We start from the raw sequence: 13,862 nt of genomic DNA on the forward strand, positions 1-13,862 counted from the left end.
TCCCCAGGCACATTGCCAGACAAGACGACTGATATCCTCTTGGGAACATGAACTCACAGGCCAAAATGGCCACACACCAGAGGGTACAACTGTTGTTGAAATAAGATCACAAACTACTATGATCATCTTGACACATACAGAAAAATTGTAGGATGTGGCTAATACCTATTTACGATAACTCTGAGCAAATTAGCACTGCAAAGTAATAGCTGTGACTTGGTAAAAGTTATCAAAACTATGGCAAAAATTGCACTTAAGTGAAGAACTTTAGATATGCTCACTATAAGATAGGGGAAAAGAAATGGATGCCCATTACCAATGTTACCAATTAAGACAGTCCTGGCTACCATTATAAGCAAGGAAATAACAAGTATGAGGATTGTAAGGGAAGAGATTAATCTAACAATATGCAAATAATATGATGATCTAACTGAAAAAAACAAGTGAATAAAAAATTGACTTCAGTAAGGTTGTTGGACGTTAAAGATCAACTTACAAAAATTAATAGTATTTTGAGTAACATTAGCAAGATGGTGGAATAACAAGTGCTAGATTCTCCTGACTTCTACAAACACATCAACTCAACATAAATACATGGATCAATTCCCTTTGTGATAAATCTAGAAACTAGCTAAGAGAACCCTGCATGCTAGGCAAGGGTGAAGCCAGCCATATCAAAGCTAGTAGGAAAACTGGAGACACCTTCTCACCATGATCCCCATTCCTAGCATAGTGCCATACAACTGGAAGGAAACCTCCAGCTTCCAGCTTCTCCCTGAATACAAAAAGTTGGGAGTGCACATCCAATGTTTCAACTTTTCTGAGTGCTGCCTAACTGACCATCTTGGAGCCTTGATTAGACCTGGCATACCCTAGGCCCCTGGGGACTAGAGAGAACAAAAGCACTGGTTTGAACTAGCATGCAGGCACTCACCACAGCTCCTTTCCCTGCTCAATGCAGAGTGAGTGGGAGGAAAACTTCAGCTCCCAGCTTCTCCCTGGAGAAGGAAAGAGGTGGACTGTGTGTCAAACATTCCAACTTTTCTGGGGTTTTCCTAAGGGACTGGCTTCTGTCTTACCAGTCTCAGAGTGCTGATGGGACCCAGCAGATTCAAGATACCTGAGGGCCACCAAGAATAAAGAAGGCAGTTTGAACTAGCATACAAACTCACCACAGCTCCTTCTCCTGGCCTAGTGTAGAATGAATGGGTGGAAAATTCCAGCTCCAGCTCCCACCATCTCCTTGACGATGAAAAGTTGGACCGTGCATCCAATTTTCTAACTTCTCTGGGAGCTATCCAAGGGACTGGCTTCTATCCCACCTATCTGAGGACCTGGCACACAGTGGACCCCCAGGGATTACAGAAAACAAAGGGGGTAATTTAAACTAGCAGGAAGGCACCATAGCTCTTCCCCTAGTTTAATACACACCAAGTAGGAGAAAAACCCCAGCTCCCAGTTTTTTCCTATGGAGGGAAAGGGAGCATCAAATGTTTCAACTTTTCTGGCTTCTATCTTGGAACCCTGGAGGGACCTGGCATATTTTAGACACCTGGGAGCCACTGAGAACAAAGAAGGTGATTTGAACTAGCATGCAAACACTTGCCATAGCCCTTTCCCCATTCCAGAGCAGAGCTGGCAGGCAAAACACTCCAGCTCCCACATTCTTTCTGGAAAGGGAAAGAAATTGGACCACACATCCAATGTTCTAATTTCTTCAGGAGCTACATGAGGAATTGGTGCTTGTTTCAGAGCACTGATGGGACTTGGCATACTCTAATCACTTGGAGGTCACTAATAAAGACAGTGGTTTAGACTAGTATGAATGTTTGAGAGGCTCACAGAAGCTCTAACTGGTGAAGGTCTTCTCTTCTATGAGACTAATCCATAATGAACAGGACAAGCTGCATTTTTTTTTTAACATGTAGATACCAACACAAAGGATCAAGGAAAGAAAATGAAGAAATAGGAAAACATAATCCAAACAAGGAAACAAAATAAAGCTCCAGAAAATTACCCTAATGAAATGTAGGTAGAGGAATTACCTGACAGAGAATTTTAAATAACCAACATAAAAATGCTCAATGAGCTCAGGAGAACAATGCATGAGGAAAGTGAGAATTCCAACCATGAGAAAGAAAATTTAAAAAAACAAAAGAAAACAAAACAAAAAAACCCAGAACTCTTGGAGCTGAAGAATGCAATAACTGAACTGAAAATTTCAATAAATGGATTCAACATTCAACAGACTAGAGCAAACAGAAGAAAGAATCAGTGACTCAAAGATAGGTCTTTTGAAATTATCCAATCAAAGGAACAAAAAGAAAAGAAAAGAAAAAACAGTGAAGAAAGCTTAAGGTTCTTATGAGACACCAAGGAATGGTCCAATATACACATCATGGGAGTTAGGGGCAGAATAGAGAAAGAACAAGAAAACTTACTCAAATTAGTAATATATGAAAACTTCCCAAATCTGGGGAAGGAAATGGACATCCAGACAAAGTATTCCAAAAAGATGTACACAAAGAAATCCACACTGAGACACATTATGTCACACTGAGACATTATTATAATGTCTTTGTCAATAGTCAAAGGCAAAGAGGGGGCCTGTCTGGCTCAGTTGGAAGACTGTGCAACTCTTGATCTTTGGGTTGTGAGTTCAAGCCCCATGTTGGGGGCAGAATTACTAAAAAAATAAAATAAAAACTTCAAAGGCAAAGAGAATTTTGAAAGCATCAAGAGATAACAAATTGTCACATACAAGGGAACCTCATAGGACTAGGAACAGATTATTCAGCTGGAAGGGAGCAGGATGATATATTCAAAGTGGTGAAAGAAAAAAAACTTGCCACTCAAGAACATTATACCCAGAAAAACTGTTCTTCATGAACAAAGGAGAGAGAAGACTCTTACCAGACAAACAAAACTTGAGGGAATTCATCACCACTAGACCTGCCTTATAAGAAATGTTAAAGAAAGTTTGTCAGCCCAAAAAGAAAGGATGGTAAACAGCAACATAAGGGAATAAAAAAGTATAAAATCCTGTTTGTAAAGGCAAATATATAGACAAACGCAGAATACTGTAATATTGTAACACTGAAGAGTAAATTACTTTTGATTCTAGTATAACAGTAAAAAGGCAAAAGTATTATAAACAACTACAAATAAAAATGTGTTCATGGATACACTATGAATAGATTAAATTACAACATTGGTAACACAATATATAGGGGAATAAGAAGTAAGTGCTTTTATATGTGATTGAAATTAAGTTCTCAGCTTTAAACATATTGTTACAAGATATTTTATGAAAGCCCCAGGATTACCAAAAAGAAAATACAGAGATTATAAAAAAGAAAAATAGAAAGGATTCAAAGCACATCAATACAAAAAAAAATCAAAGAAACAAAAAGGAAGAAAAGAAAAACAGGGACAAAGGACAACAAGAACAGAAAAACGACAAATAAATAGCAACAGTAAATACTTTCCTATCAATAGTAACTTTAAACATAAGTGGATTAAACTTCCCAATCAAAAGACATAGTGGCTGAAGAGATAAAACAAGATCCAACTAAATGCTGTCCTCAAGAGACTCACTATAGATTTAAGGACACACATATTGACTGAAGTGAAGAGATAGAAAAAGATATTCCATGTAAATGGTAACCTAAAGACAGCTAGGATGGCTATACTTATATGTGACAAAACAGGCTTTAAGTCAAAAACAGTCACAAGAAATGAAGAAGGGCATTATAATTATATAATGATAAAAGGGTCTTCCTGGTGAGTACCACGAAGATACAGCAATTATAAATATATACACACCCAACATCCGAGCACTTACATATATAAAGCAAACACTGACAAAACTAAAGCGAGACATAGACAAAAATAATTGGATACTTCAATGGCCTACTTGCAATAATAGATAAAACAACCAGACAGAAAATAAACGGTGACTTGACTATTACCATTGATCAGATGGACCTAACGGACCTATATAGAACATTTCACTCAATAGTAGCAGGATATATTCTTATCAAGCACACATGGGATATTCTCCAGGACAGATCATGTGTTAGGTCATGAAACAAGTCTTTTAAGAAATTTAAGGAGATGTAAATCATACGAAGTATATTTTCTGACCACAGCGAATGAAACCAGAAATCAATGTCAGAATGAAAACTGGAAAATTCACAAATATGTTGAAATTAAACAATACACTACTGAACAACCAATTGGTCAAAAATAAACAGAGAAATTAGAAAATATCTTGAGACAAACAAAAACATATTTATGAAATGAAGAAAGAGCAGTACAAAGAGGGAAGTTTATAGTTCCTACATTAAAAAAGAAGAAATATCACAAATATACGACCTTATACCTCAAGAAACAAACTAAACCCAAAGTTGGCATACAGAAGGAAATAATAAAGATTAGAGCAGATATAAACAGAATAGAGAAACAAAAGGAAAGATCAATGAAACTAATGGTTTACTGAAAAAAAGAAATAAAATTGATAAACTTTTAGTTAGAGAAGAAAAAAAGGAAACTCAAACAAATAAAATAAAAAATGAAAAAGGAGACACTACAACTGATGTTACAGAAATGAAAAGGATCATTAAGAGGCTAGTATGAACAATTATATACCATGAAAGTGGATAACCTGGAAGAAATGGATAAACTCGTAGAAATATATAATCTACCAAAGCTGAATCATGAAGAAACAGGAAGTCTGAATAGACCTATAACTAGTAAAGACATTAACTCACAATAAAAAATCTCTCAACAAAGAAAAGCCCAGGACCAGATGACTTCATTGGTGAACTCTACAAACATTTAAATAATAATAATAATGCCCATCTGAGGGTGGGGGAGGGTTGCCAATCCTAAAACTCTTCCAAAAAACTGAAAAGAAGGGAACACATTCAGCATTACCCTGATGCCAATACCAGACAAAGACACCATATAAAGGAAAACAACAGTCCAATTCCCTAATGAATATTGATGCAAAAATTCTCAACAAAATACTAGTAAATCAAATTCAACAGCACATTAAAAGGACCAAGTGGAATTTATCCCTGGGATGCAAAGATAATCCAACATGCAAAAATCAATTAACGTGATACACCACATTAAGAGAATGAAAGACTGGGGTGCCTGGGTGGCTCAGTAGGTTTAAGTATCTAACTCTGGCTCAGGTCATGGGTCCTGGGATCGAGCCCTGCCTCTGGCTCTGTGCTCAGTGGGGAGTCTGCTTTTCCCTCTCCCTCTCCCCTGACTCGTGCTCTGTCTCTCTCTCATATAAATAAACAAAAATCTTTTAAAAAAAGAGAGAGAATGAAGGATAAAAATCACATGATCATCTCAACAGATGCAGAAAAAGCATTTGATAAAATTCAACACCTTTTCATGATGAAAAACTCTCAACAAACTCATAACACAGATATGACCTCAACATAATAAAGGCCACATATAAAAAGCCCACAACTAATATCATACTCGATGAAAAACTGAAAGCCTTCCCTCTAAGATCATGAAGGAAAAACGCCCACTTCTTGCCACCTCTACATCTGGTATACAGAAAACTCTAAAGACTTCATGTAAAAACTGTTAGAACTTATAAACCAATAAATTAGGTTTTCAGTTTGCAGTTGCAGGATACAAAATCAATATACAAAAATTAGTTGTGCTTTTTTACACTAACAATAACCTGAAAAAGAAATTAGAAAAACAACCGCATTTATAATAGTATCAAAGGGAAGAGGAATAAAATACTTAGGAACACATATAATCAACAAGGTAAGAGACTTGTACAATGAAAACCACAAACACTGATGGAAGAAATTAAAGATACACAAGATAAAGGAAAGATATTACGTGCTCATGGATTGGAAGAATATTGTAAAAACGTCCATACTCCCAAAACAATCTATTGATTCAGTGTAATCCCTATCAAAATCCCAATGGCATTTTCTATAGAAACAGAAAAAACAATCCAATGAGCCAAAATAATCTTTAGAAAGTACAGCAAAGCTGAAGCCTTCACATTTCCTGATTCCAAAATATATTATAAAGCTGCAGTAATTAAAACAGCATGGCACTGGCACAAAGACATATATATAAGCTAATAGAACAGAACAAATAAATTCATGTATACACAGTCAATTAATAGGCAACAAAGGTGCCAAGACCACATAACAGAGAACGGAAAGTCTCTTTAACAAATGATGATAGGAAAACTGAACATCCACGTGCAAAAGAAAGAAATTTGACCCTTATCTTATATCATACAGAAAAATCACCTCAAAATGTATTAAAGACTTAAACATGAGACCTGACGCTTAAAACTTCACATAAGGGAAAAGTTTCATGACACCGGTCTTAGTGATGATTTCAGGATATGACCCCAAAAGGAAGACAACAAAAACAAAATAGACATACAGGACTACATCAAATGTGAAACAAAAGAGTGAAAAGGCAACTTATGGAACAGGAGAAAATATTTGCCAACCATGTATCTGATAGTGGTTAATTTCTAAAATACATAAGCAAAAGAACTAATAACCTGATTAAAAAATGAGTTAAGAACGTGAGTAGACATTTTTCCAAAGAAAATGTACAAATGTCCAAGAAGTATATGAAAGATGTTCAAAATCTCTAATCATTACAGAAACACAAATCAAAACCATGAAGAAATGTCACCTATTACTTTTAGGATGGCTGTCACTAAAACAGACCAAAAGACAACCAGTTAAATGTTGGTGAGGATGCAAAGAAATTAGAACTCTTGTACACATTGGTGGAAATGCAAAATGGTGCAGCCCTCTGGAAAACAGTATGCGAAGGTTCCTAAAAAATTAACAATAGAACTATCATATGACCATCAATCCCACTTCTGGGTATTTATCACAAAGAACTGAAATCAGGATTTTGAAGAGATATTAGCACTCATGTGTTCACTGCAGTATTACTCATAATAGTCAAGATGTAAAAACAACCTAAATCCACAGATGGATGAGTGGATAAAAAAAATGTGGCATATACTTAAAATGAAAATTATTCAGCCTTAAAAAGAAGGAAATCCTGCCATATGTGACAACATGGATGAACCCTGAAGACACTATGCTACATGAAATAAGTCAGTTACAGGACAGATACAGCATTATTTGATTTATCTGAGATATCTAAAAAGAGCAAAACTCATAGAAGCAAAAGAGTAGTTACCAAGAGTGTTTGGTTACAAGGGATGGGGTTATAGGGAAACTAGCAGTTGCTAATCAACAAGTATAAAGTGTTAATTATGCAAGGCAAATAAGTGCTAGAGATCTGCTTTACAATACTGTACCTAAAGTAACAATACTATATTATACCGTTAAAAATCTATTAAGAAGGTAGATCTCATGTTAAATGATCTTACCACAATTGAATTTTTTTACACATTTTATTTATTTGAAAGAGAGACAGAGAGAGGGATAGTGAGCATGAGGGGAGGGAAGAGAGGGAGGGGCAGAGGGAGATGGAAAAGCAGACTCCCCGCAGAGCAGGGAGCTGGACATGGGGCTTGATCCCAGGATCCTAAGATCACAACCTGAGCCGAAGACAGAATCTCAACCAACTGAGCTATCCAGGTGCCCCTCACAATTAAATTTAAAAAGAAAGATAAAGGAAAAAAAGCAGTTGTAAGAATTTACACCCTACCAGCAGCTTGAGGGTGCTGTTCCACATTCTTATCCTTACTAACATCAGACTTAAATTTTTGCCCATGTTGCAGGTAACATAATGGTATCTCACTGCAGTTTTAATTTGCATTTCCCTGATAGCTAATAAAATTAAACTCCTTTCCACAGGTTAAAAAAAAAGCTAATAGTATTTCTCTGTACCAACAATACCAATTAGAAAATTGTAGATGCTCACAATAGCAACGCAATCTACTTGAAAAATCTAGAAAGTAACTGAATAAAGAACAAAAAATTTCTATAGAGAACAACAGTTATAAATGACTTGTCTGGTGAAAAGACAGCCTGAAGGTTACAAATTTATTATTCTGTAAGACACTAACTAGTTTTCGTATCCACGCTAGTGATATGATTGCTGTATTCTTTCTTTCCCGGACAATATAAACTCAGACTTTCCCAGACAACTTGAACCAGCTTTACCACTCCTGTGGTTCTCTTATTAACAAGCTAAATAAATCTTTCAAATGTGCTTATCATATATTTAGAAGAGTCATATTTAACTTTTGCATAATTATACCTCTGAAAAGTTTTGAAAATGTTATACTCTGACAATTTTGAAGGTCCTACTGAGCTGTCCAAATGGACTTACCTGCAGGAGGCAATAAAGTGTGTGACTTCAGAAGTGTACCTCACAGGCTATTTAAGTCCCAGCACTCTTCTCTTCTTGACTGCCTCAGTAAAACCCAAGCAGCAATAAAACTACTTTCATTCACTTTGTCTCCACTATACCCTCTTTAATGCATTCTGGGTTGTCTCTTTGGGCTAAGTTTAGTTTTGGTTCTGGTTTGTGCAAGGCTGGTAAGTTATCGTGATTAGGAATCTGATTTTATGGTGATTTCTACAGAAATAATGGAAATCTGTTCCAATTATCTGGGGATCCCTTCATTCTCTGTTAAGTGAGATGACAGAGAATCTGGATTATCTTCCCTGTGGGTCTGTTTATAATATTTCATGCCTCCTGGAAAGGAAAAAAAAATCTTGGGAGATCTGCATTGGTGAGTTCTTTAGTTCTTTGCTTATTCTATCTTATGGCTAAATCGTAAAACTAAAGTTGTATCTACAGTTGAGAAAAGCTTTTTTTTTGTTTTATCTTGTAACTTTTTTTGAGCTATAACTGACAAAAAAACTTTCACCTAATAATAGGGTTAAGTGTGAAATATTTTCCTACTTCCAGAAGATCTTAATAAACTTAATTATGAAGGGTCATAACTTAAAGAAGCTCACACCAAAAGCACATGCAACCAAAGAAAAAATAGATAAGCTGGATCTTGTAGAAATTAAAAACTTGTGCTTCAAAGGACGAAATCAAGAGGGTGAAAACACACTCACTAAATGGGAGAAAATACTCGCAAATCATATAGTTGATAAGAGACTTGTATCCAGAATATAACTCAAAACTCAATAATAAAAAAACAAACAACCCAATTAAAAAATGGACAAAATCATTACCTATTATCTCCTCACCTGAACAAAGCCCTCTTGTCAGCTCTCTTTCAACCATCCAGGGCTCTTTTCCTTCTTCCAATAAGGAAATCACGGCTGGCTTAGAATTGGAAAGTCCTGATCACAAGAAAAGACATGGGACATTGTTATGCTGTGGATGTCCCAGAAATCAGATCCAGTCCCTTGGTGATCAAGAAAATGATGCCACTAGAAGGACCACAGAAAGAGGAAGATGAAGCTTCAGCCCATTGGAGCTGCTCATTTCCAAACTCTTCCATTCCATTCCAACTCAAACCATTCCTTGAGGAACAGGGAGAAGACATTTAGCTGGTTACTTGAAACAAATAATTAATAATCGAGAAAGGAGGGGCGCCTGGGTGGCTCAGTCGTTAAGTGTCTGCTTTCGGCTCAGGGCATGATCCCGGCTTTCTGGGATCGAGCCCCACATCAGGCTCCTCTGCTGGGAGCCTGCTTCTTCCCCTCCCACTTCCCCTGCTTATGTTCCATCTCTTGCTGGCTGTCTCTCTCCATCAAATAAATAAATAAAATCTTAAAAAAAAAAAAATGGAGTAAGGAGACATTCCCAAGGGCAGACACTGAATTCTGGGGGACAGTTATCCTTACCCACTGAAACCAGGTTGCTGAAATTCTCCAACATCACTTCTTTGTATAAATTCATCTGACCAGAGTCCAGGCATTCCCATTCCTCCTGAGAGAAGTTTATAGATACATCCCTGAACATCATTGACCCCTGAAACAACAAACATGCTTTCACAGTGGAAGGAAATTAAAAAATAAATAAATAAATAAAAAGACAGTAGTAGAGATGCTGGTAGAGCTTATTAAGCAAATTGAAGGGGCTGGAACTCTATTATATCAGTAGAAGACATATCTCTTGTGTACAGGGGGATGTATCAAGGAACACGCAAGTAAACATTTCCTATGTCATGAAATAGCAAGCGTTCAGCTCAATGCTTGCTACCTGACTATAGTGAAGTGTGCGTATATGTGAATTCTTTCCCCCTTCCCATATTTTCCCTTTAACACCAAAAGAGGGAACAATGTGATATACTTTAAAAAAAAATCTTATGATACATTTTGGAGTAAAACTTCAGAATATCAAGGAAAAATAGACTTTCTTAAAGTTTCCAGGAAGAAAACACGGATCACAAAAAAATTTCAGGAACTAAAATCACAGCGGACTTTTCAACAGACCACTTGAAGTAAGAAAAAAAAAAAAAGTAGGGGGCTGGCGGGGTGCGGCGTGGCTGACCGGCCCTGATGAGGCAGAAGGAGAAGTGGCTTCTGCAGGTGGTGGCGCTGGTTTGGCGGCCCTGGTCCTTTTGCCCAACGTGGGCGCTGTACCGCAAGCGGCAGCCCCACAGCATCCCCAGGGGATTGGGGGCGATGGTGGTCCCAGCAGCCGGACTGGTTATATGTTGGCATTGGAGAAGGAAAAAGATGGCAGAGGAGTGGGGGACCCCTTCTTCAGCTGGTCCCCTGAATCGAGCTGGATATCTACCAGATCATCCTCAACACCCATGAAATCAGCCTGAGACGCATGAAGATACATCTGGATCTCTACAAATGAACATCTCCAGTGCTGGGTATTGAGGTATGAAGCAGGGAGCCATGAATCCGCGCACAGATATCGGAAGATAAACGGAAGGGGGAAGGAGCCGCTGCGCTTAGGCGCTGGGAAGCAGTAGCCACCTGCACTGGGGAGCCGGCCGGACTTGCGGACCGGCACCCGGGAGAAAGCAGAATGCGATCGTGGGCCTGGGAACGCGTGCACGACCAGACAAAACCGGAGCTCCGGAGCGCTCACTGGAACCAGACTGATACCGGGAGCTTGGGAGCGTGAATGGGAACTGGGGAGGCTGGCAGTGTTAGAAGCACAAAGGACAGAGACATGCCGGCCCTGGAAGCGAGTGCTGTGAGAGTGGCTGTGGGGTGCACATCCCAGGATGCTATGGGGTTTTTAGCAGCACCATCGGAAACAGAGTTAGAGTAGTCAGGAGAGCTCAGCGGAGAGCGGACTGCGATCTCTCTGTTCTGAGACAGAGGCTAGGATACGGCAACTGCTGCTCTGACTCTCAAAAGAGGCAGAGAAAACCGCCAAGGAAAGCCGCCAGAGAACAAAGCCCAGAAATACCACTTCACGTTGTGCCCATCCCCATCCCCCCTCACAGGGGGTGGGGCAACGCGACCAAAACAGGGTTGCCTGAGTATAAGCGCGGCAGGCCCCTCCACCAGAAGGCAGGCTGAAAAATCAAGAAGCCCACATCCCTAAGGTCCCTATAAAACAAGTACACAGTGCCTGGGTCCTGGTCAATAATTTGGGCTTTGTGCATCCCCGCAAACTCTCCTCATCAGAATGACAAGGAGGAGAAACCCTCAGCAAAGAAAGGAGACAGAGACTCTGCCACAGAATTGATGGCTATGGATATAATCAAATTGTCAGAAATGAAGGTCAGAGTAACAATGGTCAAGATGTGTAGGCTTGGGGCATTTTATCATCTCACAGAGTCCCACGCGTCTAATGCATAATGTATGTGAAGTGCAGTGAAGCACTGTATACATCTCACCGTTCAGCACGTACTTGCTCCAAGAAAAGGAGGGACTTTCAGTACAAATGAGGGACCAACATCACTTTTCTTCGAGAAGCTCTTGGAAGCTCAACACAGAAGACATTAGTTCCTTTGATGGGGTCAATAATAATACAGTTAAGAACTATACCTACCTCAACTTTGGATGGAGAAGGAAGTTCAGCCTAGGCATTTCCATTCCAACGGTGCTTCATTCCTCCCTTAAACAAGCCACGCTTGGTCCCAACGGACGCTCGCAGCCCGGAGCCTACCTCCTGCCGCCTGGCGCTGACGGTCCCGCACACCCGCTGCCGCAGCCGGCATGCCCGAATTTATTCATTTAGGGGAAGGAATTAAGATGGCGGAGGAGTAGGGGACCGCTTTTTCAGCCGGTCCCCAAGTCGAGGTGGAAAGGTACCAGACCATCCTGAACATCCACGGAATCAGCATGAGATGCAGGAAGATACATCTGGATCTCTACAAATGAACATCTCCAGCGCTGATTACTGAGGGGACACAGAGACTCCACCCGAACAGGGTTGCCTGAGTACCGGCGCGGCAGGCCCCTCCCGCAGAAGGCAGGCTGAAAAATCAAGAAGCCCACATCCCTAAGGTCCCTATAAAACAAGGGTGCATGGCCTGGGTCCCAGTCAATAATTTGGGCTCTGGACAATCCCACAACTTCTCCTCATCAGAATGACAAGAAGGAGAAATCCCCCCCCCCAGCAAAGAAAAGACAATGAGTCTGTGGCCTCTGCCACAGAACTAATGGATATGGATATAACCAAACTATCAGAAATGGAATTCAGAGTAATAATGGTCAAGATGATGTGCAGACTTGAAAAAAGTACTAACGAAAATGTTAATGAGAATATAGAATCTCTAAGGGCGGAAATGAGAGCGAATCTAGCAGAAATTAAATATTCTATGAGCCAAATGCAGTCAAAACTAGAGGCTCTGATGGCCAGGTTGAATGAGGCAGAAGAACGTATCAGCAAATTGGAGGATGGGTTAGTAGAAGAGAAAGCTAAAATAGAATCTGAACTCAAAAAAATCCATTCTCATGTATGTAGGTTACGGGAGGTTACTGACTCAACATTTGTTCCAATGTCAGAATCATCGGTTTCCCCGAGGGGGTGGAGAAAAACAGAGGTCTAGAAGGGATATTTGAACAAATAGTAGCTGAAAACTTCCCTAATCTAGCAAAGGAAACAAGCATTCGTGTCCAAGAGGCAGAGAGGACCCCTCCCAAGCTCAACCACGACAAACCTACGCCACGTCACGTCATAGTGCATTTCACAAATATTAGATTCAAAGATATAGTATTGAAGGAGGCCAGGGCAAAGAAATTTCTCACGTCCCAAGGCAAAGGTATCAGAATTACGTCAGACCTGTCTACACAGGCCTGGAATGAGCGAAAGGGTTGGGGGGACATTTTAAATCTCTTTCAGAGAAAAACATGCAGCCAAGGATCCTTTATCCAGCAAGGCTGTCATTCAGAATTGATGGAGAAATAAAAACCTTCCAGAATCGCCAGTCACTACCAATTTCATAACCTCAAAACCAGCCCTACAGGAGATATTAAGGGGGGTTCTATAAAGGTAAAAAGGCCCCAAGAGTGATACAGAACAGAAAGTCACAACCGATACAAACAAAGACTTTACTGGCAACATGGCATCATTAAAATCATATCTCTCAGTATTCAGTCTCAATGTAAATGGCTTGAATGCTCCCATAAAATGCCACAGGGTTGCAGATTGGATAAAAAGAAATGACCCATCCATTTGCTGTCTACAAGAGACTCATTTTGAACCCAAAGTACATTCAGACTGACAGTAAAGGGATGGAGTACCATCTTTCACGAAAACGGACCTCAAAAGAAAGCTGGGGTAGCAATTCTCATATCAGACAGATTGGATTTTAAACTAAAGACTATAGTGAGAGACACAGAAGAGCACTATATTATTCTTAAAGGATGTATCCAACAAGTGGATATGACAATTATAAATATATATGCCCCCAACAGGGGAGCAGCAAGATACACAAGCCAACTCTTAACCAGAATAAAGAGACATATAGATAAAAATACATT

At 39.4% G+C, this 13,862-nt stretch overlaps 1 protein-coding gene across 5 annotated transcripts in view; it reads right to left on the minus strand.

The window, feature by feature from the left end:
• ZNF829 (zinc finger protein 829) overlaps positions 1-13,862 on the minus strand; it is a 31,465-nt gene that overhangs the window by 5,480 nt on the left and 12,123 nt on the right. For 3 of the 5 annotated variants that reach the window (XM_040632846.1, XM_040632844.1, XM_040632843.1), the window contains exons 3-5: positions 9,807-9,933; positions 9,204-9,299; positions 935-998 (exon numbers count right to left, since the gene is read on the minus strand). Coding sequence is in view for 2 of the 5 variants with exons in the window: in XM_008711156.2 (XP_008709378.1) it covers positions 9,204-9,299; positions 9,807-9,933 (223 nt within the window). In the remaining 3 variants the exon portion in view is untranslated. The remainder of the gene's footprint in view (positions 1-934; positions 999-9,203; positions 9,300-9,806; positions 9,934-13,862) is intronic. The other 2 variants (XM_008711156.2, XM_008711155.2) reach the window with 1 other exon arrangement.

Source organism: Ursus maritimus, unplaced genomic scaffold (assembly GCF_017311325.1).
Source record: "Ursus maritimus isolate PB19 unplaced genomic scaffold, ASM1731132v1 scaffold_19, whole genome shotgun sequence".
NCBI lineage: Eukaryota > Metazoa > Chordata > Mammalia > Carnivora > Ursidae > Ursus > Ursus maritimus.